At 42.4% G+C, this 27,213-nt stretch overlaps 3 protein-coding genes across 4 annotated transcripts in view; 1 reads left to right on the top strand and 2 right to left on the bottom strand.

The window, feature by feature from the left end:
• LOC136456715 (cyclin-B1-1-like) overlaps nucleotides 1-22,082 on the top strand; it is a 41,157-nt gene extending 19,075 nt beyond the window's left edge. The window contains exons 5-9 of the mRNA XM_066456658.1: nucleotides 20,563-20,688; nucleotides 20,781-21,029; nucleotides 21,122-21,292; nucleotides 21,382-21,566; nucleotides 21,672-22,082. Coding sequence (XP_066312755.1) covers nucleotides 20,563-20,688; nucleotides 20,781-21,029; nucleotides 21,122-21,292; nucleotides 21,382-21,566; nucleotides 21,672-21,807 — 867 coding nt within the window. The 3' untranslated portion in view covers nucleotides 21,808-22,082. The remainder of the gene's footprint in view (nucleotides 1-20,562; nucleotides 20,689-20,780; nucleotides 21,030-21,121; nucleotides 21,293-21,381; nucleotides 21,567-21,671) is intronic.
• LOC136456714 (UDP-glycosyltransferase 87A2-like) lies at nucleotides 17,133-20,548 on the bottom strand. 2 transcript variants are annotated; one of them, XR_010759513.1, is made up of 3 exons: nucleotides 20,024-20,537; nucleotides 17,640-18,912; nucleotides 17,133-17,180 (listed from the first exon to the last, which is right to left on the bottom strand). XR_010759513.1 is itself a non-coding variant. In XM_066456656.1 (2 exons), exons 1-2 carry the CDS (start codon nucleotides 20,517-20,519, stop codon nucleotides 18,002-18,004), a joined length of 1,407 nt encoding a protein of 468 aa, XP_066312753.1. In that variant the 5' UTR covers nucleotides 20,520-20,548; the 3' UTR covers nucleotides 17,543-18,001. The 2 variants fall into 2 exon arrangements, 1 of the variants encoding a protein (XP_066312753.1); XM_066456656.1 differs by lacking the exon at nucleotides 17,133-17,180 and having other exon boundaries at nucleotides 17,543-18,912; nucleotides 20,024-20,548.
• Nucleotides 22,083-22,878: 796 nt separating the features above from the next.
• LOC136459247 (UDP-glycosyltransferase 87A2-like) lies at nucleotides 22,879-25,604 on the bottom strand. The gene is made up of 2 exons (XM_066459123.1): nucleotides 24,996-25,604; nucleotides 22,879-24,139 (listed from the first exon to the last, which is right to left on the bottom strand). The coding sequence occupies exons 1-2, from the start codon at nucleotides 25,516-25,518 to the stop codon at nucleotides 23,238-23,240; spliced, it is 1,425 nt and encodes a 474-aa protein (XP_066315220.1). The 5' UTR covers nucleotides 25,519-25,604; the 3' UTR covers nucleotides 22,879-23,237.
• Between the last annotated feature and the right edge of the window lie 1,609 nt (nucleotides 25,605-27,213).

Below are 27,213 nucleotides of genomic sequence, written 5' to 3'. Positions count from 1 at the left end.
TCAACACATAAGAAATATGGAGTGTGGTACACTTTGTGAATATCTCAGTGAGATTATCAAAATACTTAGTTTGCAAATGTTCATATGCCCATATTACCTATGGAACAGAACCATCTTAGTGCAAAATATTGCATTAAGTATAACTTGTCTCCATCAACACAACACAAGTTGTATTACCTTTATAGATAATGACCATTGATTCATAGAATCAACACCACATAACTTCAGTATGCGATATATCATTCTATCAAGTTATACACATTCATGTGAAGCCTTGTAAAATATAATATCAGAATGATTGGTGGAAGTGACCATTAATGTCTATTTAAAGACTATCACAAAATGGTCTTTCCATATTCATGTAAAGCCTATTTCAGTGATCTAGAATTTGGGGATCTTATAGATAACCAGAATCATTATATCCATATAATTAGATCATGGATTACACCAAGACCACATGTGCTATTTCAGATATCAAAAGATATTCTTAACTTCAATCCACCAACATTGGGTAGGAGTAGCACTGCTACTAGATAGCAAATTATTGCAAAAATAATATCCGGCGTGGAACTTTTACAAGATTTATTAGCGCATAAATAGCACAGAGATAGTTGACCACATGTCCCAATATCTCATCTCAGTCACTATGGCATAAAACAATCTTCCTCTATCATGAGGTAGAGCAACCATAGGATACCTTCATATTGAATCACTTAATATGATCTAGATATAGATAGCTTTTGTACAAAATCCTAAGAGAAGATGCTTGGATCATAAACACAAATTAAAATTTTGGTTTAGTCCGTATCTTCCATCTCAAACTCCGTCTTTAGATTACAACGTGATATTAATATGTGTTCATCACTAATGATGTCAAGATTATTGACTATCATATAACACTATGAAATCCAATCAAGGACTTCAAAATGAACACCATGTGTAATCAATCTTGTATCCCTTTAGTTTAGGGAATACACACAAAGTCGATTGTACCAAATTCGACTTAACTGCTTTAAGCCATATATTGACTTAAGCAATACACAATATATGTTGCGATTTTATGTATAAGGATTGGGTATGTGAACTCCTTCTTGGAAGCTTCACAAATACACCAAATCAAGTGATCATATATATATGTGATCACTACATCTATCAATTGTCAACTGCAAAGATAGATGCTTTTGTACTGTCAATCAAAAGATAGTATCAGAAATTTATAACTTACTATGGAGAATAATTTGCATTGAAAATCAATGTCTGGGCTTTGCGTAAACCCCTTGTGCTACTAGTCTTGCTTTGATCTCACCACCACATTGTTCTCAATCCATTTTTGGACAAAAACACTTTTGTACCCATAGTAAAGGTACCATGAGGTGTTGGACCTCTTTTCTAGTGAGCAAGACTATCTCTGCATGTATTACATCACTCAACAAGTTTCAGTAAGAGTGAGCAAAGCACTATGCCATTGCCTTATTGACTGGATGACTTGGAATGTTGTATACAGTTTATTCAGAGAAGTACGTATCGACACATGTAGCCTTTCTATGATATAATTCTCCGGTTATCAAAACTCATACCCTGAATGACTCATCGTGACTTCCCGAAATGAGAGTAAGAGCTTTCTGATATCCTAGCATCAGTATTTTGGTGCACCTCTGAGCTAGGTTTGTGGATGACATCCATCCACTGGGTAATAACTAAATTTTACCCACAAGGTGTCACCAACCATAGATTGACATGCATTTACTATCTTAGAAGGAAAACCTTCTATTGCTAGCATAAATAATCCTACTTTATGGCCACACTTCTGCCCCTCTTATTTACAATTGCAAGTTGAGTGGTTTTATTTGGTACCACCACTCTTTCTGGCACATACTTGCAACGGATTAACAAGTTTAAAAGACACCTTAGTAATCAATAAATGCATTTGGCAGTTTATTTGCAATATTATGCAAATCAACAATTCTTTGAACTCAACATTTAGTACGTGATCCTAAAATTGAAATGCCTTATGCATTCCAAATAATTTTCTAGCATTATGTATGGTACACAAAAATCTCCCCCTAATGCCTAGAAATGCTCATTATCAAAATAAAACCAGAATACGGGTCATAAATAGATCCTCCATAAGAGATCTAAATACTTAACAATAGATGGAGATTGAAATCTCACATTGATCCCCAGTTTTCTGTGTGTGCCCATGAATAATATATGCTACGGTGGTGAGATTGGTATGTATACAATGTAACACAATCTTACGCAAATAGAAAATCTTCATGGATTCCCACGTACTAAATGCATATAGAGGATATGTAGTTAATCACAAGTCAGGAGTGTGTAAATCTACCTGACCCCAACACGAAGTTGGCAAATAGCAATTCACTAACAATGGTCCTACTATGACCTTGATGTCATACTCATAGATTCCATTTATCCTTTTGGATATATAACTAAACTTTTGTTATACCAAACAATCATCATTGTAGGCACAAAAATTCAATAGTGTTCAGGATAATGAGCTCACAACATGAGCCATTATGTACCAAATGCATGGCTGAGTGTGGATACTTCACACACTCTAGATCATCTTATAGATGTATCTTTACAACCATAAAATGCCTGAACTGTCCATACAATATTTGTATCGGACTTACACATATTTAATTCTCTTGAATATGATCAAGGAATCTAAGATATTCAATCTGATTTTAAGATAAGCGGGTCTTAAAATTTGTTTCCCCGCGACACTTATCGTAGCCATACTTTAGGAAAATCGTGACCAAAAGAATTGCCAATAATTTTTCATCCATCCCTTTGGATGGCCAAGTTGATCATTCTAAATCTAGAATGCATCAATAGTGTGAAAAATTGGCTCCATTCGGCTTGCTAAAACTTAGTTGAAAGTGGCTGAAAATACTGTTCTGGCTGAAATATTATGAGAGAAAAACACTGTTCTGGCTAAAAAAGAAGCTGAACAAGGCAGATATAAGGTAAGCCTAACGGGGCCATTATCTTATACGCAACATGTTGTATGGGGATGGTTGTATGCATAATACAACCAAAATGAGACTTATCTCATTACTTATATGCCATATCCAATGTTGTCCTTTTTATGTTTCCATATGAAAATACATTTGAATATCTCTATAATTTAGTAAGATACGAATTGAATTAGGACATAATTAAATATCCTCGATTACTAACTTAGTATCCATAGGAAGAATGATGGTGGCAAAATAGGCCAAACTATCATTGCATCGCATCAGCGATACCCAAAATATTTTCTCTTCTTGTCATAAGAACCAGAAACATTTTGCTTCCCTAGTTATAGAGTTGGGTACAAATATCCACTAGACACATATCATTCCACATTGGAATGATTCCCGTACAATCTATATATGACAAGAATTCAATGAGATTCTTGTCTAATATATAGAAATCCATAAATATTGTCGAGTATCAAATACATCGATATGATACACACAATAGTTATGTGTTGACAACACAAGTATTACAACATCTTTGATGGACATTATCACATATTATCAACGGACCATGAGATTATACCAAATCTCAAAACAAATCATTCGAAGCATATTCGATGATCATGTTGTTCATCTATGTGATATTCTCTTTACAAGAAAAGGAGAAGTATTGTTATGTGATCCCATAAGATCCAGCATAAACAACCAACCTTCTATGTAGCTTCAGATTTTAAGATTGAAGCACCCTTCATATCTTATTTCTGTAGCTCCTGTTTCATCCCTTATAGAATCTTGATATAGATCAACTACAAATTTAAGAGTAACAACATTGTTTAGCGCTATGCTAAACACAACCACATATATGACATTACTCTTTGTCATTCTTGGGTTCACATTGCCGATCACTCATATTGCACATTAGGACTTTTGCTTTTACTAGTGGAAGCAAATTATATGAATAATATGATCCTAGTCTTCAATAGTTTGAAAAACTAGAGACATGATCCACTCAGGATTAGCCTCAAGCTATATGAGTTTATTTATTGTTCATAAAACTCCTAAAGAGTATGCATTTCTTTCCAAAAGATAATCTTATCGAAAACCTTGATGGATGTAGTACCTTAAAACCAATAAGGCACCATTTCCTTTGATCTATAACAAACAACCCCTAATTGAGGTTCATTAAATTGTTCTATTAGTTCATGGGATAAAAACCAATATTAATGTCCATTGTTCATGTGGGATAGTGATGCCATCTAGAGCGAGTTCATCAAACTCCTCTAAAGTCAATATCCACAATATGTGACGAACCATTGATTTAATTAATTTACACCTGAGGTAAATTAAAAATCACTATGGTGATGTAATTTCTAAATGCAAAAATTTAGAGGGTTCCATATCTTGTCACTTTGTTTTGGATTATTGGAGATAGTCAACAAAACTATAAACTTTCCAACAATTAGAGGTAATCACAAGATGTGTAGACCTCATGAACAATCATTATTAATGTTGGCACACACATTGTAGATAATCTCTATGTTCAAAACATAGAGTAGATCTCTTAGTAGTAGGCAAATAAATTATTGCTATAGACACGGTCTCTGGGCTGATATATTCGTAGGAATATACCACAGCCAATGCCTAAGACTCTACCACCAGTGTATAGCCTTTAATAATGAATGATGATAGTCACCATAAAAGTATACCATTCTTATATTTCTAAAACACTTATTTGGGACAACACAATGTAGGTAATCATCAGGTTTAAAATAAACATGATGTAGACCTCTCAATAATAGGTGAATAGTCGCTAGCCATAGGCACGGTCTCTGAGCCGAATAATTCAAGATGAATTAAATGTAGCCAATGCCTAGGACTTCATCACTTGTGTTATGATCCCAAATGTATCCAAGATATGAATATAACAATTTTGCATAATCCATCATTAATTAAGAAATACTTAATTAAGATGATTTACCATTGTTAAAATGCAATTTATAGAAAAATTATCAAATTAATAAGATCAATAAAGTACAGGAATAAACACTCTACTGTACTAGATTTACTAAGCATATAGTGCTATAGTTGGGTAGTGGCATAATTAATGCAAAATCTGATAGGATCGAAGCAAAAATATGCACTTTCTGTGTTAGCCTTACTAGCAAAAATGGTTTGACTGCCATTTTGCTTTTCTAGATTAGGCTCATATGAGCCTAAATTTATCCAAAATTAATTAACTATCAATTAATTAAGATGATGATTTTGTTGCAATTAAAATTAATTGTCAAAGACCAAAATTGACAAACTATGAATGTTTAGGCATGAATAATTTTTTGGTCTAAAAACAAAACAATGTATATGAGTAAAAACTCTACCATACCGATACTGTTAGAGTTCATGACTAAAACAGAAGGCCATAGACATAGAAAATCTTGTCTAAACATTAACATAGTAAATTTAACTGCAATAATGCAATATGTTGCATTGATGTAGAGGCTAAAATGATTCTAGAATGCATTAGTAAGCCATTTGGATTACCTTGTAATTTCTAGAAAATAAATAAGGGTGTTTGTGCAAATGCACAACCTTATCCCGAATAGGCCAACACACGGAGTCACATACAGTTGCTCCTCCCGTGAACGGTTGCGTCGCATCGATTGGCCTTTTGGCCGTTTCTGTGCGCGCGGTTGTTCCGGCCGCCGCAGTCAGAGCACTTGGTGCTGGGCTTGCAGGCTAGGCGCACAGAACTGCCGCCATAGTGCAAGAGCGTGTGCTACGCAGGAGCACATTTGCAAAGGAGAAGAAGTCGGTGAATAAAAGGAGTTGAAAGCGCTGATCACGGGATGACCGAACGCGTCTGATATCGATACTGGACGCGTCCGATATTCTAGCTAGGCGCGGGCAAAAGTGCTGACTCGATCAAACGCTGCACAGTAAAAGTGACCAGACGCATAGGGCCTGCGTCCAGTCAGTGGTGACGTACGCTGACGTAGCACGCGGAGTTGATCCAGAAGGGATCGAACGCGGAGGCGAGTAAGGTCATCAGGGACCGAACACGTCTAGTTTTAAGAAAAGAGGCTCCGGGAGCTCTCTAGACTCGACCAGACACTGGGTCGTTGCGAGTCAGCTCAAGTCGAGGAGGTGCATTCGGTCATGTTGTTAGGTGCGCGAGCGAGTTAGCCATTGGTGGCAATGAATATTTCAAACGGCTAGTGCCACATGGAGGCGGTACAGCGACCAGACACATCTGATCGCCATCCGGTGTGCACGAGCTACGCGTTCGGTTAGTGCGCAGAGTGCCTAGTGAAGGGATAACGTCTAGTTTAGCCAGTGAGGCTATAAATAGAAGTGTTGGCCGGATGCTAAGCACCCTTGAGCCTTGGTGGCTTGTGTAGGTGTGCTTAGGATCCCTCTAACTCACTTAGTATTCATCCGATCGAGTGAGTAAGCGATTCTAGTGCGATTACATCGTGAGGTTGCATCGAGTGGCACTAGATGATTGTGTTGCAAGCCAGTGGTGCTTGTTACTCTTGGAGGTTGCCACCTCCTAGATAGCTTGGTGGCTTGTGACTCCGTTGAAGCACGCGAGAAGATTGTGTGGTGCTCCGGAGGAGGATTTGTGAGGGGGATTGTGCTCACCCCATGTGGATCGTAAAGAGCAACTCTAGTTGAGCGTGTCATTGAGCTACCCTCACTTTTGGGGTAGATTCTTACGGTGCTCGATGTGCGGGCTTGGCGGGTGATGCCAATTAGCCACCGAACCACCAAATGAGCGGTCGACACAATAGGGACGTAGCTTGGTGGCAACCAAGTGAACCTCGGGAGAAAATCACCGTGTCAACATTGTCTTCATCATCTTCTCGGTGGTTTGCATTTCGTGAAACACAAGCTTGTATTACTTTCATATACTTTGTGCTTATGTAGTTGCTCTTGTGACTAGTTTAGCTTTTGTAGCTTGCTAGTTACCTTCTTGCTTGTGTAACATAGAAGTAGCCCCCTTACGTGGCTAATTCAGTTTTAGTAACCTTGTTAGTTATATTGCTTACTTTGTGTAGCTAAGTATTTTGCGCTCTATAATTTGGCTTGTGTAGCCTTGTTATTGAGCATTGCTAGTGAGCTTAGGTGGCTTTGTGCTTTTGCATCACTAGTTGTGTAGGAGCTCCCCGGTTGTGTGAAGTACTAGTGCATAGGTTTGTGTGACCTTGCTCTAAAATTGATTAGGTGAGCTCTAGCTAGCTGGCACCTTAGTTACTTGATTAGGATATTTTTAAGGTGCTTGTGAAATTAGATAGAGGGGTGTAGTCTTGGCTAGACTGATAGTTTTAATTCCGCATTTGTTTCGGTTAGCCAACGCGATTAATTTTAGAAAGGACTATTCACCCCCTCTAGTCTTCCATCTCGACTCTACACGTGGTATTAGAGCGAGGTCTCTCATTTGTGGTCTTCATTGACCTGAGAAGATGGAGTCTAGTGGGCTAGATGATTGTGAGACATACATTTTTGATGGCTCAAACTTTGCACTTTAGAAAAATTACATGCTTGATCATTTTCGTGTAAAGAGACCTAAGTTTTGGTGGATTGTCACTAGTGGTCTCATGTCTTGGATCATAGAAATCTCACCAAAGCTCAAAAAGTTCTCTTTGAACTTGATGCACATGCTTGATGTTATCTAATGGATGCTTTGAGCTTTGATTTGATGAAAAAGCTAAACTATGTAGGAACCGCTCGTGAGATATGGGAATCAATCAAGCACACCTTTGGTGATTCCTCCACATGGGATGATGGCAAATTTAAGGAGGAGCTCAAGGAGGAGGTGCATGAGTGTGTCGAGCATGACCATAGTTTGGTGATTGCGCAAGATTACCCCACCTCATGGTCAAGTGATGATGATAATGATATTACCACTAAGATCACTTGATAAGATTGATTATGATGCCTTAAGTGATGCAAATGATGATGCCACTCCATGCACACTTGATGGTGATGATGATGGTTCATGCCTGGATGACATTGCTACTATAAGCCCATCCACTACACCATATTGCTTCATATCATAAGGTGACACCAAGGTATCTAATGCTAATGTGGTTGATCATGTTGATTCATATGATGAGCTTGTTAGTAGTCTTGCTAGCATGACCATATCTTTAGAAAATAAGAAAGCTAAAACAATGAAATTGGAAACTAAAAACTTATTTCTAAAGAACTCATGTGAAGAACATAAGCACTTACTTGATATTCTTAAATCTTCACATGGTGAGCTAAAATTGACTCATGAGACACTACTTGCATCTCATGAGGAATTATTAGAACAACATGCCTCTTTCATTAAAGTATTTATAAAGAAACTTAAAAGGAATGGGAAGCTCATCACATGACTTAAGTGATCAATTGCAACATGTGACTAACTCTTGTGATGTAGGGAAGAAGCATTTATCCACCTCTTGTGATAATTTATTAGATATGCCATGTTCTTCACATATAGATGCTCGTTCTTCTTCTATATCTGGTGAGACTAACCTTTTGAAGGAGAACATTGAGCTCAAAAATAAAGTGAAGAATTTGAGCAACAAGTTAAAGAGGTGCTATAACTCAAAAGTCGGCTTTCAGCACATGTTGAAGACTCAAAGAAACCTTAGTGATAAGAGTGGCCTTGGCTTCAAAAGGAAGATAACAAAGGGCGAAAGAAAAAGGGCAAAGAAGATGAAGAAGCAACTACAATTGAAGTTGTCTCACTCCATGTTCTACCGGGGCCATGAAGCGGGACACTTTGCGAATGGTTGCCCAAACAATGAGAAGCTCAAGAAGATAAAAGAAGAAGAGAGATTCAAGCATGTGAAGTGCTTCAAGTGCCACACTTGGGGTCACCTTTACCTCAATGTGCCTAACCAAACAATTGGTAAAGCAACAAGAAGAGCCTCAATCAAAGTCACAAGTTGCAGTAAGAGGAAACACCCCAAGAACAAATCAAGATCAACTATGAAGATGGTGGTGACTTGATGATGAAGAAGAAGAAAACAAGAAGGGGTGGAAAGGCAAGGCATCCAATGTAAATTCAAGATACCAAGATGATGAGCAAGAATGAAAATGAGAAGAATGATGTACGCTCGCATCAAGTGCTTCAAGTGTGGAGATACGTGACACTTTGCCTCGAAGTATCCTACCAAGCTTAAGAAGAAGGATCAAGCTATTCATGAGAGGTAAGGCAATGAGGAGCACCACATGAGCAAGGAAGAAAAGGCTCAATAAAAAAGGAAGTGTTACTCATACCAGGAAAAGAGGACACATGGCTCATTCATATCCCCTAAGGTAACACTCCTAAGATAATTTCAATTGATGCAAATACTATGCTTAGGAAGGATGGTAACTGGTACCTCTTTGGTTGCAATTGCAGAATATCCCATTATTCATACTAAGTCTATGCCTAAGTATGTTCGCACCTAACTTGAGAGGATCCAAACTAGTTTGGGTATCATCAAAAAGTGGATGAATATTTGTAGGTATCATTAGCATTGGAGGCTTAGTTCAAGTGGTATTTATTGTATTGATCATGTGATAGAGCCAAGTATTGACAAATGATGATTATTATCCCAATGCCATGACAAGTTAAGTGAAGTTCCGAATAGTGCTACAACATACAAGTGCTATAATTCAAGTTGTGGTGATTTATTGAAATTATTTGATGGTTTGCAAATATATGAGTTGAAGCTTGCTATTGGATGGTCATGAGCTATAAAGGTATATCTTTGTTGATCTAATTCATTTGGGTGCATATAAGTTGATATATATATATATATATATATATATATATATATATATATATATATATATATATATATATATATATATATATATATATATATATATATATATATATATATATATATGTTGCTTGCTATGAGGTGTTTGAATAGATTTAATGATTAATAATCAAATTTAAGTTGGTTTGAATGGATAAGTTCATAAGATGACATTTAGTAAGTGGATTGAATAAATATATGTCTTGTGAAAGTATTCAAACAAGTCTATTTCAAATTTGGTTCAATTTGAAGAAGAATAGCTCATGTGAAAAAAATATGTCCTATATTTGAAAAACTGAGCTAGCTAAGATTAAGTCTGAGTTTGAGTGATCAAATATATTTGGATTAGCTTAAAATTTGGTATTCATGCTCTACACTTATGGTATTAGTTGATGTACAAATGTCATGAGAATTGGATAAGAAATACTTTAGTTTTGGAGTAGATCTTGTCAGCTATAGTGCAGTAGTTTTCAGCATATAGTAGTGGCAGAAGAATTGAAATCTGGTAGCAATATAGAAGTCAAATGAATCCCAAATTTTTACATCTGCTAGATTACTTAGTGAACCACATCTCCACCAAATTTCGTGGTATTTGGATTCTGTATATTGGGAGATATAGATTTTTCTTTGAAGAGTACAGAATCTGCCAGAAAAGTGACATCTATTGGATTGATCAAGAGTCACATTGATTGAAAGGTTCTCAAGTTAGAAACATGTTTATAAGTAATTGAGGCACCTAAGTTTGATTTTGAGATGATATAGAAGCATGATAAGCAAATAGTATAAGGTCTATTTGATTATGGAGTGTATTTGGCACACAATTGGTACTCAATTGAAGATCAAGACCTAAACTCAAGATGAAGATGAAGTTTAAGTTCTAGTGCTTGTTGAAGATCATTTGGTACAAAGAAAAGGACTTAAACAAGTGAAAAGAAAATGACTTAAAGAAGGATTCAAGGTTAATCATTAAGTTAAGTCCATCACTTGGATCAATCAATCAAGTTATTTCAAGTGAGTGTCGAGAATGGTTCTTTGGAGAGGTCACTTCTTCCTAATGTAGGGGCTTGTCCGCCTATGTATAGATAAACCAAGTGTGGTACTTAGAAGGCTAACATGGAAGTGGTGATCCAAGGGATATTTGAGATGCTTAGTTGAAGCAATCAATAGGATTGATCAAGAAAAGCAAGCAACACCCAAAAGAGAGCTAGTTATGACAATTCAAGTGGTATTCACACTCATAGTTCTCTCATGTAAGCATTGATCAAAAGAAGAAGCAAGCCAACCACAACTCAAGATTAGTGCACTTGATCATTAGTGATTCTTAAATCATATGGGTGAAGAATGGACTCTATCTATGATGATTAATCTTCACCAAGCTATAAATTGGACTTCACATTGTTATTACGGAGCTTAATTGTAATCTAATGACTATCCTCTACTACAAGATAGCAAAGGTATCATTATAATATACATGATCATTTCATCCCTTACTAGTATGCGGTTAGAGCACATAGTACATGCTTATTATGATCATGCATGACAAATGAAAATTTTAGATTCATAGCCTACCTACTATTGCTTGAATGGTTAATTGATCTAGTGGTTAGTATATGAATTTATTCATGAGCTAGTGAACATAAGTACTTGATTTAATTTGATTTGCCAATAAGTGACAAGTACAACATTGGCAAGATAACCCTTGTAAGAGGTGTGAAGAAGCCTGTCATTAGTTTAATCTGGACTTGGAAACTTAGGATAAATCAATTTAGTTCAAGTCAAAATTAGAAGCTCATAATAAGTAACAAGAGTACAAGCATAAGACAACTAATGCAAATAGATATCTAGCTTGGTTGTTTCAAGTGGTATCTAGACTCAAATGATTTTTTCATCAAGACTCCCCAAGTGGTGTCTAGATCAACCTATAAGTGATATCCTATAAATGGTACTTATGATGATAGTAGCAAATATTCAAGGAATGGTTTTATTGACAAATCAATCATACACGTGGTATCACATTTCTACACGTGGTATCAATCATACAAAATGGTGGTTCCATAAGTGATCCTCAACTTTAAGTGATCATCAAATGAAGAATACATCCCTCACTACAAGAGCTCAAGTTTATCAAATGGATGACCCATACAATAACTTAGGGGGAGGTGTCCCACCAATTGGTATCAAGGTCAAAGATCCTATGTGTCGTATCTCAAGAGCTATACAAGTGGTGTCATTCCAATAATCAAGTGATGTCCATAAAAAATGCAAGATTCAAGTGTCAACCATCTACCCTAATGCAACCCTTTGTATCAAGTGATACACGCCTTTTATGAAAATTGATGACAAAGGAGGAGAGATAGTATAAAGATATGAAGGCTTTGGGAGAGAGTGAGACTAAGATATCATGGGAAATTGGATTTGGATATGGACATGGAGATTGAGACTAGGATATCATGGGAAATTGGATTTGGATATGGACATGGACAAAGAGGGAGCAATATTGAGGAATGGAGAAGGATAAAAAAATCTTGGACAAGAGAAGCACATAAGTAGGGAGAGCAAACTCATGAACTTTGCTTGTTTGCATTTGATATGTGCATAGTCATGTGCTTGCTTGCATTGCATAAGTTTTTAAATTTGATATGCATGCTTATGTGATGTATGCTAGTTGTAGAATTTGATTGATGACATGATAACTAGCATGCATAGGATGGTAGCTAGACTTGTATTTCTACACGTGGTACTAGAACCTTGTTTATAATATTAATCTCATGGGGTTTCTAGTATTTTTGTTGTCTAGATACTCATGGTGCTAAGGATGATGCTAAAAGTACAACTCTGATTGGTATCACGCTTCAAAGGTCCATTCTTTATACCTTAGCATCATTTGGTAGTAATTACTCTCTCACAATTTTAATCTATGCATATGTACGAGCTTTAAACCAAACACTCTAATACTACCAATTCGGGTTTGTGGTACTTGTCTAAAATCATTTACACATGGTAAAATTGCTTGGGCAAGCAACATAAATCTATTTAAGCTTAATTTCCATATCTTTATAGAGTTGTCATCAATTACCAAAAAGAGGGGGAGATTGAAAGATCCTTGTTTGGATTTTGGTAATTGAGTGACAAGCTTAGGTGGACTAATATGTGTCTGAGTGAGATACACAAGTAATTAGTCCACAAGTATATGTGTGTGAGCAACATATGCCATAACGGTGAAGATGGCTCGGAGGTGTTGCAAAGCTCACACATGTGATGATGAAGGAGCTTATTGCACATGAGACATGACATTGAGTCATGTGACTAAGGTGGAGAAGATCAAGACAAGACTTGGCTCGATGGACCTGGTTGCAAGTGTGAAGGGCAAGTTGAGTGATGACTTGGCGCCGATGGACCGAAGCAACGGTGAAGAGCAAGTGAAGTCAAGATCGATGAACCAATATGATTATGTAATGATATGAAGTGGATCATATCATTGTTGATCATGTTGATGCATGTGTTGCATTGACATTGGAAGGAGATTGAATAGAATGTGCAAGGCAAAGGTATAATCTATAGGGCTTTTCATTTCACTGGTCATAGGTGTGTAGAGAAATTTATGACCGAGTTTAGGATAGATGGACATACTATAAAGAGGTGTGAACTTGTTTGCATATCGGTCATCTAGTGCCACTCGAGTGATCTAACTTTACATCGTTACTATGATCGAGTGGCATGGACAAGTTGAGTGGCTAACTCCTTTGGGAAAAATAGTTCATGAAATGCTAACACATTTGCACATGATGGTGTACACTTGGTGGTGTTGGCATATTTGCAAAGGATAAGAAGTTGGTGAAGAAAAGAAGTTGAAAGCAGTTGGTCACGGGTTGACCGAACGCATCTGATATCGATAGCGGACGCTGTCTGGTATTCTGGCTAGGCGCTGGGCAGAAGTGCTGACTCGATCGGGCGCTGCACAGTAAAAGTGACCGACACGTAGGGCCTGCGTCTGGTCAGTGGTGACGTATGCTGACGTAGCGCGCAGAGTTGATCCAGAGGGGATCAGACGCGAAGACGAGTCGGGTCACCAGGGACCGGACACGTCCGATTTTAGAAAAGAGGCTCCGGGAGCTCTCTGGACTCGACCAGACGTTGCGTCGTTGCGAGTCAGCTCATGTCGAGGAGGTATGTCCGGTCATGTTGTCAGGTGCGCGAGCAAGTTAGCCGTTGGCAGCAATGGCTATTTTAAACGGCTAGTGCCACATGGAGGTGGTACAACGACTGGACGCAACCCGGTCGCCACACCGGACGTGTTCGGTGTGCACGAGCTGCGCGTCCGGTTAGTGCGCAGAGTACCTAGTGAAGAGGTAACGGATAGTTTAGCCTGTGGGGCTATAAATTGAAGTGTTGGCCGGCCTTTGGTTGGTTGCTGAGCACCCTTGAGCCTTTGTGGCTTGTGTAGGTATGTTTGGGAGCCATCTAACTCACTTGAATTTGATAGTGTTCATCCAATCGAGTGAGTACGCGATTCTAGTGTGATTGCATCGAATGCCACTAGGTGATTATGTTGTAAGTCGGTGGTGCTTGTTACTCTTGGAGTTTGCCACCTCCTAGATGGCTTGGTGGCTTGCGACTTCGTTGAAGCACGCGAGAAGATTATGCGGTGCTCCGGAGGAGGATTTATAAGGGGGATTATACTCACCCCGCGGAGATCGTGAAGTGCAACTCTAGTTGAGCGTGTCACTGAGCTATCATCACTTTCAGGGTAGGTTCTTGCGATGCCTAACGTGCAGGGCTTGACAGGGTGATGTCCAATTAAGCCATCGAATCAACCAAGTTAGCGGTCGACACAACGGGAACGTAGCTTGGTGGCAACCAAGTGAATCTCGGGAGAAAATCATCGTGTTAACATTGTCTTCATCATCTTCTCAGTGGTTTGCATTCCACGAAACAAAAAGCTTGTATTATTTTCATATACTTTGTGTTTATGTAGTTGCTCTTGTGACTAGTTTAGCTTTAGTAGCTTGTTAGTTACCTTCTTGCTTGTGTAGCATAGAAGTAGCTTACTTGCGTGGCTAATTTGGTTTTAGTAATCTTGTTAGTTACATTGTTCAGTTTGTGTAGCTAAGTATTTTACGCTCTATAATTTAGCTTATGTAGCCTTGTTATTGAGTATTGCTAGTGAGCTTAGGTAGCTTTATGCTTTTACATAATTAGTTGTATAGGAGTTCCTCGGTTGTGTGAAGTACTAGTGTATAGATTTATGAGATCTTGCTCTAGAATTGATTAGGTGAGCTCTATCTAGTTCGACACCTTAGTTATTTGATTATGATATTTTTAAGGTGCTTGTGAAATTAAATAAAGATGTATAATCTTGCTTAAATCGATAGTTTTAATTTTATATTTAATTTAGTTAGTCGATTAATTTTAGAAAAGACCATTTATCCGTCGGCTCCGCACCGCAGGTGCGCGTGCTGGGCCGCGAGTTTCACCTGCTGCGCATGACGTCGACCGCAGGGAAACGGCCACGGGGCAGCAGGTGCGGGGCCGCGTGCGTGCCTGGCTGCAGGGGCCACCGAGTGCAGGCGCGATTGGGAACAGCCGGTCGCTGGCACCAGGTCGCGCGGGAGGCCATCTCCGGGCCACTGCGGGAAAGCCGCCGGCCGTGGCGCGAGGCCACAGGCTCGGGGCCATGGCACGGAGGCCGCGGGGGGCCACGGCGAGGAAGCCTCTGGCCGTGTAGTCACCAGCGAGGGTGCTGCCGGCCGGCCAGACGCGCCACGAGGGCTCGACGTCCTGATGCGCGCGGAGGCACGTCTGTGCCGCAAGGATGATCTCGATGACCATGGGCATAACAGCACGGAGATGGCAGTCCCAAAGACGACGAACTTGATGAAGAACAAGCAACGACGAGTATCGCTGCCTTAGGTAAGAAACACAGAAGCATTCCATACCTTGATCCAGTACTCGTTCCTTCTCGAAATCGCAACACCTCGTGTGAATCCGATTTTATATCGATCTTCTTCTGTTCTTGTTTTCGTGTAGACTGCGATGAACAGAAGCCATCGAGTCCCTGAAGTCGCCAAAACTCAGGGCAGAGCAAGTGCATGATAACGTGTTAGAAAATAGAGAACAAGAGAGATCGAGGATGCAAATGATTCTCCGTTGTATTCTAATAAACAGTGTGTACATATATATATATATATATATATATATATATATATATATATATACAGATCACATGTGGGCAGCTACAAGTGTGAAAGAGGGAGGGTGTGAAAAGACATCCCTTGAATTAATCTCTAATTGAGCACTAAATAATAATTCTCATTCACGTGATAGATGATTGACGCAAGAGTTAAAAAGTTTGACATTTCTAATTAAGTTTATATTCCATACGTGCTTCTTTATGCTAATGGCTAATCAGAGATGATGTGCTGAGTGTGTTACCGTATTTAAGTTCTTGACTTAGCTAATGCTCGTATTTTTTTCTTCAGGATTTATTATGATGTTTTAGGAAAAAACAATCTTGGAAGTAAACGGCATCTTGACCGCTGGATCCCAATTAAATTGGTGAGAAGGAAGATCAAGTGTTTCTTCTAGGAGGACATTTCCTATTAGGAACTAGGTGTATTCTCCGCGTGCTGCTTCGGGAAATAGATGATCAAACTTTGGTAGTGGTTAGGTGAAACTTGAAAGTAGAAAGCTTTCAGAAATCGTGGAATTAAAATCCATCCAATATTAGGGGTGCATTTTAGTAATACAAAAATCTGAAAAAAGTGAATGAAACCAAATATTCACACACGCATGGTATTTTCATTCGTGAGAAAAAGGGCGCATGACACAGAGAAAGGAAAATATATTCAAAACGGTTCCCACTTATTCACCAGATAATATTTGGTGAAGACTGAAGTATTTTTTTCATAATTTTATAACAAAAATTATAGTAGTTAAGGCAATCCGTGTGGTGAAAATGAAAGATAATATTCACACATGGTATTTTCATACGTGACAAAAAAAGGGTGCATGATGACATAGGGAAAGGAAAAATATATTCTGATAATATTTGGGGAAGACTAAGTATTCCCCAAATATTGCTTGATTATTAAACATACGTGTACTGATCTGCTACAATTAGTAATTATACTGTGTATGGGCACCTGAACCGTGTCAAACATTGTGATGCCATAGGTACTCGTAGACTCAAATAATCCCAGAAACTTTTGAGCAACGTCGAAGCCTTTTTCAGTGTCAATGAGCTTTCAGGATGATGAACACCTCATCCGGTGTCGACAACTGTGATGTGCAGAAACTGATTGGTTGATCATCGACTGAAACCCTTTGTGGTTAGAGCTTAATACGGATGAAAATGGGAATCAGATCGAAGAAAGCATCATGGAGCCAAACAGCGAAGCTGCAAAAAGGAAAAGTGGTGAGACAAAGCGAGGGAAGTATAGCAGAACCTGGCACAATATTGTCCGTGAACTTAGACTTGTTTTATAGCACAGGAGGAGAGCGGTGGGATGGTGGCATGGCAACAGAATGACAGAAGTCACTCTCTTAAAGACCATTGGTTTGCAAAGATTGCCATGGTATTAGGCTCGGTTACGGGAGATGAGGAGACTACCAGACCAAAGGGCACATGATACAGGAGACGGAAATGTCGATGGATGGATGGTACCGGGATTCAATGAATGATCTTAGTAGCTTAGTGGGGCCCTTGGGTGACATGGCTTCACAAAATTGCTAGAAAAATATGGTAGTAGAGTTTTGCTTTATAAGAGATATAGATTAACAACCAGAGATATTGTTTCGACTGAACCTAAAGTAGGGACAGATGCACTTACATAAATATAAAAAAAAAATCACTTACATAAATATAAAAAATAGGGGCCGATACGATACAAAGCTCTTCATTATTCCACAATAGTAGTATTACGAAGCATAAGTTCCTGCAAAAGTTTTCCCAGGCACAGAATTTTTGTGACATGACTATCGATGTCCCCCTATCTTTGCCACAGACAGCATCGAGTCTTCTGTTCTCGGCTCCAGAAAGTGTACGACTATAGGTGTGTGGCAATCATGATTTCAAGCCACACCTTGTATGATTGTTGTGGGTGGGGTGAGGTGTGTATGCGTGAACATGAGAGGAGCCATACCTTACTTGCAGGAGCACAATGTTTTTGCCTACGAGCAACATTTCTGTCCCCTGACTCTACAAATTTAAGCAAAAACCTACTGCGAAGTTTCTGCAACATTCAGTCTTCCTTCGATGATATCTCTAACGAAATTGTTCAAAGAACAACGTGAAGATCCACCTTCCTGAATTGCGCTGTGTGAAGCATCTCTCAATTCTGCAGCGCTTCTTCTCATCTCTAGGCTATCATCATCACTCAAATCCATAAGCTTTGTTACAGCATCAGAGATTGCGGCCCTGCTGACAAAACCATCCTCCCTTCTCTGTTCCCTCAAGTTGATGCCAATCTTCCATTCATCGGCAACGAGATGACCAATCACCAACTGATCCCAAAAAAGGGGAAAAGCAAGCATAGGCACTCCAGCGAACACGGCCTCCAGGGTCGAGTTCCATCCACAATGGCTCAGGAAGCCACCGATGGAGGGGTGGCACAGGACCTTCAGCTGGTCACACCATGGCACCACCAAACCCTTGTCACCAGAGATCTGCTGGAGGGTGGTAGTGGTAGCTCTGTCCCGGGCCACCCAGAAGAACCTAACTGTGCTTTCATGCAGCCCCAAGGCAACCTCTTCCAACTGAGACGAAGGCATCGAAACATAGCTGCCAAATGATACGTACAATACCGAGTTTCTTGGTTGGGCATCCAGCCAATCAAAGTAGTTCTCATGGTGAAGCTTGTCTGAATCACCCTTCAGTGGCATATATGGAATTGAGGGACCAACTGTATATATGGGGTAAGGAACCACTTGCCTTGTTCCATTGATGGCACCGGTTTCAAGCTCATAGAAGGAGGTGAAGAGGACACACTGTGCCTTGCGCACGTTGGAGAACACTTGTGCGCATCGTTTCATTGGCAGCACCATTGAGCGGAAGTTCTTGACATCAGAACATTTTACTGACGAGAGGGCTGGGAATGGGAAATATTGATCCAAGGACTTGCAGCTGAGGCCTGCAGTTCATAGGAGGTCAGATGCTCGTATCTATAACTACTGAGCCAAGTAACTAAAAGTACATATGCAAACATATTAGCACTGGAAGTGGCTGGAATACTTAAACCAAAAGACTTCAGAACAAGTTGGGCGCTCTCAATGCATGCAAATTGGAAATTGTTATCAGCAAAGAGTAAAGATATTCATTAGTGCTTAGTGGGACAAAAGAATTTTCTGGGCTAACTCGTTCATACTTTTCATTGATTGGCAAGTGATTTTGCCACTCTGAATTCAGCATCCGTGACTACCTTATTCAGGAGATGTAAAACGAAGGACCGGTTTTGTCCTAGAATCATGGTTCATGGGTTTGGAATCTCAGCAGTTACTTTTTAGTGAAGGAACAGTGTTTTCCTCTCACAACAAATCAGCATCAGCCAAATTTTAGCGAGCAGGGCCTAAATCCTGAATTTTTGAGCATGTACGCATATTATTCCCAGACACTGACATTTGGATATGCTTGTTAATAGCATTCTGAGGCTGTCAGATCAAATAAGACGCGCCATTTTCAGCAATCATTCATGAAGGCAGTAGCTGTCTTCACTGATCTCTAACTTTGGTTAATTTGGTTTTATGAACCTTTGAACAGAAATGATTCAACTAAACATTTTCTAGACACAGAACAGTAGTCAACATTGTTGCATCAAAGTTCTTGGAAGCGGGCGATGTTTGCACATAGACATTCATATATCTGGACCTTCAAGATCATGACTGCATGGCAACTCATGAATCTTCACGTATCTTTCTTAAGTTGCTGGCTCGGACTAATGGTCAAAGAACAATTTTTTTTTCATAAAGTCAAAGAAAAAATCTTCGGAACATGAACGCAGAGCGGATATACAGTACAGACTTCACAGAATTTTTAAGTGATTGCCTTGGATGACTTAATAAATAAGCAAGAAGAAAAACAGAAATAGCTCTCTGCTAGTCCCCTCTGACTCTGCCCTCCCTGTATCGACTAGTAAATAACTACTAGATCTTATTTTTCCCTGCGTTTGGACAATCAAACTCCTCACGCTCAAATTTTAATCCACCATTCAGTCGTATGCCAAAAGAAGGGGAAGTAGCCAATACCTTCTTCCCCTTGATCACCATCCGCCGGCGGCCATCGGTCCAGGTGCCAGAGCGCCAAGAAGAACGTGGCCGGCTGCGTCCACAGCGAGCACACCGGTATGCCCCGCGCAGCTCCGGCCGCTACGCCCCAAATCAGGAAGGTGTCGGCCACGATGGCGTCCGGCTTCTGCTCCAGCGTCAGGCGGTCCAGCAGCCGCTCGACGGGCTCCACCATCTTGACCTGCACGGCCTCGACGAAGCCTGCGAAGTCGGCGCCGCGGTCCCGCTCGGAGGGGATGACGTTGGGGATGGTGGCGAGGCGGACGCGGTCGGGGAGCGTGTCGGGCACCCCCGCGGCGGCCAGCAGCGCGTGCCACTCCTCCGTGACGACGACGGTGACGCTGATGGAGGCGTCCGTGGCGGCGAGCAGGCGGCACACGACGAGCATGGGGTTGATGTGACCACGGCCGGGGTATGGCACCGCGACCACGTGCCGAGCTGCCGCAGCTGTGGCCATTATATTTAGGCGCAGACTGCAGAGCGAGATCGGTATGTGTCAGGCTGCCTGTGGAATCGCTGATAAGCCAAGACAAGTGGTCGAAGACATCGACAAGTTGGACGTCAACGATGAGCTCGCAGTCGTGGAATACATTGAGGACATCTACACGTTCTACAAGATTGCTCAGGTAACTGCAACAGATCTATGAATTATTATGTGTGAATTGTGTGATCTGTTAGCGACTGTCTCTGAAAGTGTTTCTTTCTGGCTTTGTTGCAGCACGAGAGACGGCCATGTGACTACATTGAAGCCCAAGTCGAGATCAACGCTAAGATGAGGGCTATCCTGGTTGATTGGATAATTGAAGTGCACCACAAGTTCGAACTGATGCCAGAAACTCTCTACTTGACCATGTACATCATTGATCAGTACCTCTCGCTGCAACCAGTCCTGCGAAGGGAGCTGCAGCTTGTCGGCGTTTCAGCTATGCTGATCGCCTGCAAGTACGAGGAGATTTGGGCCCCAGAGGTACACAGAAAGCTTTTCATCTCTCTGTCCTATGTTCCCAGTGCTACTTTCAAGTTTTTTTTTCCCTAAATGCATTCGTGTGTGCTTTTCAGGTGAACGACTTCATCCTTATATCAGACAGTGCTTACAGCAGGGAGCAGATTCTTTCGATGGAGAAGGGGATTCTGAATAGGCTGGAGTGGAACTTGACTGTCCCTACAGTTTACATGTTCCTTGTCCGTTTTCTGAAGGCGGCGACCTTGGGTAACAAAGTTGAGAAAGAGGTAAACAAATTTCGTTGGTATTGGTACCAAATCAGAGATTCACCAATCTTGTGCTTTTGTGAGCTTACCTCTGGTCTGGTGGAATGCAGATGGAGAATATGGTCTTCTTCTTTGCTGAATTGGCGCTGATGCAATACGACTTGGTGACGCGTCTACCTTCGCTGGTTGCAGCTTCTGCTGTCTATGCAGCCAGGCTCACTCTCAAGAGGGCCCCCCTTTGGACCGACACCCTTAAGCACCACACAGGCTTCAGACAGTCAGAGGCAGAGCTAATGTAAGATTCCATTGCCCATCACCATCTTTCTCTGCCTAAATCCATATGTGTATTCTTCATAAGCTTTGGACACGGTTTGACCTTTGCGATTTGTGATGGTTTCAGTGAATGCACGAAGATGCTGGTGAGCGCACACTCGACTGCCCCTGAGAGCAAGCTGAGGGTTGTGTACAAGAAGTATTCCAGCGAGCAGTTCGGAGGGGTCGCGCTTCGTCCACCCGCAGTGGAGATCTGCAAGTAAACGAAGATTAACTTCGTGCTAGTATCCGTGTTTGCTATTGCTTTAGAAAGTGTAATGGAAGGCGAGTCTGACATTCGCTAGGGTGTTTATGTTTGCTTGTTTTGGGAGTCCAAAAAGTTTGAATACTTGAGACAGCCGATTGTTTGCTAGGCTGTTCTCAGGGTCAGGTGTTATCTGACTTCTGATGGCAATTAGGATTTGGATGTTGTGTTTCATGTGATGGATACACCTTAGTGTACATCAGGATTCTATCTAGTACGACATTTATTCATAAATGTGAATGGTGTTTTGCTGATTAATTCAATTTATTCATAAATGTATATCAGTTGTCGTTTGGATTGGAAGTGGCCCTACAGTTTTGGAATTTTGGTGAATGATCTGAATTGCAGGGGAAACTTGTATCTGATTCTGATGCAAATGCCGAACAAAAATTGTCAGAGTAAAAAAAATATAAAAATCAATTGCCTGATTGCCTCTTCTCCTCACTTGCTGTGTCAGCACGCTCATCAAATTCTTAACAGACTTGCTCATAGTCGAGGCGAAATACAGACATGTTCAGCAGTTTATGCTAAACTTTGTAGGATCAAATTCTTTGACTGCTGAACTTTGTAGAAGCTAAACTTCGTAGGATCTTAACAGAAATGATTGGCAAAGATGGTCTTGTGAGAAATGATATTCGTCATTTGAAACTCTGGCACAGACAGATCTGTCGCGCGGTGTGCGGATGCGAGGCTCTGAAAATGGAAGAAGACGGCGAAGTGGGTGGCCACACGCAAAAGGCAAAAGGCAAAAGGAGCACGCGGCCACACGCAACCTCAACGCCATCGGCGGTTCGGCACCGCCCACAGGCCACAGTGCTGTTATCGGCCACGACAGCCGCGGCCTTCCACACCCTGCGACAGCAGCACCATCTCCACAAGGAGCCACTATCCTGGTGTCCACGGCACAGGTTCAGCATGTGGTTGATGTGGCCATGGGCACGGCCGCCGGTTAATGGCGAGTGCAGACTACCCAGGCAAGTCTTCAGAATCAAAATCTTAAGCTGTAAATTTGAAACTCCAAGCTAATTCACAGCTTATCAGTTTAGCATAAGATCGTACAAAGTTTTAAGGCCATGAAAACTAGAAAACCTTCGATAAGGAGAAGAAAACACTAGGCATTTTGCTACAACTACTGTCCAAACACAACTCGGACAAAAGAACTACTAGCTGATGGATTGAACAAATAGTACATCAATTAAGTAAAGGCCTATGCATAATCAACCTTTGCGATAGGTCTATGCATAATCAACCTTTGCGAAAGTTCGCAAATTCTAAAGAGTAAACAAGGGTTGATTGTACAATTGATATTTGAAGCATTGATGGTTACAGGTTACAACACCACCACAGTGTGACAAGATTGGTTTCAGCACATACCAAATACGATTCCAATTACTTTGGAGTGCATACCGTCTCCATCAATGAACTCAGATTGCAGTATGAAGATCCACCCTTGTGGACTGCTCTGCGAGAAGCCTCCTTCAACTCGAGAGCACGTTTCCTCAGCGCCTTTGTCTCAGTTTCATCAGAAGACATCAGCTTCTTCACAGCCCGTGCAATATCCTCTCTCCCGATCAGACCATCCTTGCTAGCCCAATCCCTAAAGTTCAGGCCAACCTTCCAATCTTCCACAATTAATCGTCCATTAATCGGTTGATCAAAAAACAGTGGTAAGGCAAGCATAGGCACACCAGCAAAGACGCCTTCAAGTGTCGAGTTCATCCCGCAATGGGTCAAGAAGGCCCCAACTGAACGATGGCACAAAACCTTAAGCTGCTCACACCATGGCAGTATCATCCCATTATCGATGCCAGCGAAGAGTTCTTGCACCCGAGGGGATTGTTCACGAAGAATCCACAAGAACTTGACCTCACTGGCTACTAGGCCCAATGCGATCTCTTCAAGCTGAGAGGCTGAGACTGAGACAAAGCTGCCAAGGGAGACGTACAAAACTGAGTTCACAGGTTGAGAATCCAACCAGGTGAAATAGTCTCCTTGGCTGGCAACTTCGCCGTTGGACATGGTATGCTGGTCTTCAAGCGCCATGTAGGGAATGCAGGGGCCGATTGGGTACACTGGACAAGAGAGTGCTGATCTTAGCGAGTGGATGACACTGGCCTCAAGCTCATACATGGTGGTGAAAAGGAGACACTGAGCATTTCTAACGCTAGAGATGGTTGCTAGGATATGCTTCACTTTTCTCTTGTCGTGAATTAAGGGCTCAAGATCTGACAACCTTATTGAACTTGAAGCGTGTCCAGCGATATAGTGCCCAAGTCTCTGATCAGAGTTACCTGCATATCATAAAATAGACAGCTGAGAAATGTTGATGTTGCTAGCCTTCTTATCGATGGTCCACATAAAAACCACCAGAAACGAAAAGTATGACATACAAAAATGAAACATATATGTATTCAAAAAAGCTGTGGGGCAATCTGACAGAGGAATAAGAGAAGGATATGAATCAAAGATGAATCAGAAATAGAGTAGGCTATTTCTGCCAAGCCAAATAGAGTGGAGACAGTTTTTCAGGTCTGATTCGTGCTCATTTGATGTACTCTTTTCTGAAATAGGGGGCTCACTCGTGCCACACACCACAACAGTGCATTGAAAATGGTTGTGCACACCCAACCCAAACCTTCCACCTAAGAACACATCCAAGTGGTTAGCTGTTCTCTATAATAATTCTTATATTTGGATACTAAACTGAATGTGCATCATTTGTACAACCAATCAAGCTAGATTTGGAGGACTAGAATAGCAATTGTCAGCTATGTTGACTGCTGAAGATTGTGTTAATCGTGTGAGCATTGCTTAAGAAAGAAATCACGTGAGATTAAAACTAAATACAAGTTCGTGCAGAGTGACATGCGATCCTAGCAAACAGTCTTCATATTAATTGTTGTCTCACTGCCACCAGGAAAATTGGTAGCTTTGGAATATGCGCAAAAATTTTTGTGTAGTGACCGGCATGGCGGCACATCCTTATCTTGTAGCAGCAGTATTAAGTATGCTCGATGCACTGTAATCAGAAAACAGATCCTAGAATCTCCAAGTTCAACAATTCATTTTCCTAGGAACACAAATTCAGGGTGCAAATGCAGACCCTGGCAAGCTAAAACCCTGGCGGCAAGGCCTTGAGTCCCTCACCTATAGTCTCACCGGAGTCCAGCGCGTGCTCATAGTCGGTAAGCCAGGCCGGGAGGCGGTCGAAGTGGCAGTAGGCATAGAAAAAGGCGGCGGACATGGGGAAGAGCGACCAGACGGGGACGCCCCTCCGGTTGCCGACGCCGAGGACCCAGGGAACGTAGGCGTCCGCCACGAGCGCCGCGGGCGGCGGGCCCTCGAGCCCGTCGAGAAGGCGCTCGAAGGGCGCCTCCATCTCTGTGGCGACGGCGTCGAGGAAGCCCGAGTGGTTGGCGGCGCGGCCGTGCTCGGAAGGGATGACGTTGGGGATGGTGCGGATGCGGATGCCGGCCGGTTCGGCGGCGGCGGTGGAGGAGGAGCGGATAAGGTCGAGCCACTCCTCGGTGACGACGCAGGTGACCGCCGCGCCCCGGGCGGCGAGGAAGCGACTCAGGTTCATCATGGCGTTGACGTGGCCGCGGCCCGGGAACGGCACCGCCACGATGTGGCAGCCGCAGCCGCGGGTCTCGCCCGCGGCGGCGGCCATCCGCGCGTGACGTCTCGGTGTGTGGCTCTCAACTCAAGCGTGCCTCCCGGCCTGGGCTTTTTGGTCGGGTGAAGGAAGCGTGCGATGCGACGGCTCCACTGGGGTCTCCTTGCTACCCCAGTTGCTACCAGTAGGTCACTACGGACGACAGTTCCTTGTCATCACTGACCGACTGACCGACGAGAATGAGAACGATCGGTTCTAAAATTCGGTTAGGGTTGTTATAAAACATGTTGAGAGCGATTCGGATCTTTCCCTCTTCCCCTCTTATGATTAACACAGTGGATGAAATAAAGTAGAATACATAGATATAAGAGACGAACTGCGAGTCCCTAATCTATAAGCTTGGCTGCTTGAAATCCCGTACCACCCGCGACCTGCTCGATGTCGCCACCGACCACGCTTCTGGCGAGGAGGCAGTCGGAGCGGTCTTCGGCGGAGGCCGGGACAAGCTCAAAGCCAAGCGCACGGACCCGGACGAAGGCCCCTCTACGCAGAGGGGCAAGAAAAACAAAAAAGATCGATGCCGGTTGAACGGCCCCGCGCTGGTCGCCGCGGCCGATCACGCGGCCAGGCAGCCCCAGCAGGGACTGCCTGACCACTTCAACAAGCTCATGAATGGCCCGTGCCCCAATCATGCCTACCCCGTCAAACACCTCTACAAGGAGTACGAGCTTCTTAAACGTTTCCTCCGACAGGCTGGCGGGCCAAAGGAGGGAGACGGCAAGGAGCCGGCAGCTAAGAGGGGAGGCGCGGCAGGCAAGGACGGAGACGGCTTCCCCAAACCTGAAGAGTGCATCATGATCTTCGACGGGTCCGACACCATCTGGACTAAACGCCAGCATAAGGTACGCTATAGGGAGGCATGCGCTGCCGAAACGGCCATCCCCTCTTTCCTCAGCTGGTCGGAATCCCCGATCACTTTTGATAAGAGGGACCATCCCTCCTACGTCGCAAGACCGGGACACTACCTGCTCATCGTCGACCCCATCGTCCGCAAGAAGCGCCTCACCAAGGTGCTGATGGACGGAGGTAGCGGCCTCAACATCCTGTACATCGACACCCTCGATGCCATGCGCATCCCCCGATCGGAGCTCCGCCTAACAGGCTTCCCCTTCCATGGGGTAATACCGGGAGCGCAGGCATACCCGCTCGGATAGATCGATCTGCCCGTCACGTTCGGCAGCCGGGCCAACTTCCGCTCGGAGGTCCTCACCTTCGAAGTTGTGGACTTTCTAGGGTCCTGCCACGTCATCTTGGGGCAGCCATGCTACGCAAAATTCATGGCAATCCCCAACTACACTTATCTCAAGTTGAAGATGCCGGGACCAAATGGCGTCATCACCGTGAGTAGCGCCTTCTCGCACGCCTTCGAGTGCGACCGCGAGCACTACGAGCTCGCCACCACGGTCGTCAACTCGTCCAAGCTCCCGTAGCTCGGGGAGTCGTCAACCCCAGCAGTCCCAGACTGCAACAAACCAACCTTCTCGACGGCCTTCCGCCCGCTCAAGGAAACCAAGGCAGTGGGTGTCGACCCCACTGACCCAGCCAAAACGGTGCGAATCAGGACCTAGTTCCGGCCCAATAGGAATGCGAGCTCGTCGGCTTCCTGCGCGATAATCACGGTGTCTTCGCATGGCAGCCTTCTGACATGCCGGGGATACCACGGGAGGTCACCGAGCATGCAGTATGCCT

This window comes from Miscanthus floridulus, chromosome 6, assembly GCF_019320115.1.
Source record: "Miscanthus floridulus cultivar M001 chromosome 6, ASM1932011v1, whole genome shotgun sequence".
Classification (NCBI taxonomy): Eukaryota; Viridiplantae; Streptophyta; class Magnoliopsida; order Poales; family Poaceae; genus Miscanthus; species Miscanthus floridulus.
The sequence above is the reverse complement of the archived record's forward strand: the minus strand, read 5'-3'. Positions and strand labels throughout refer to the sequence as shown.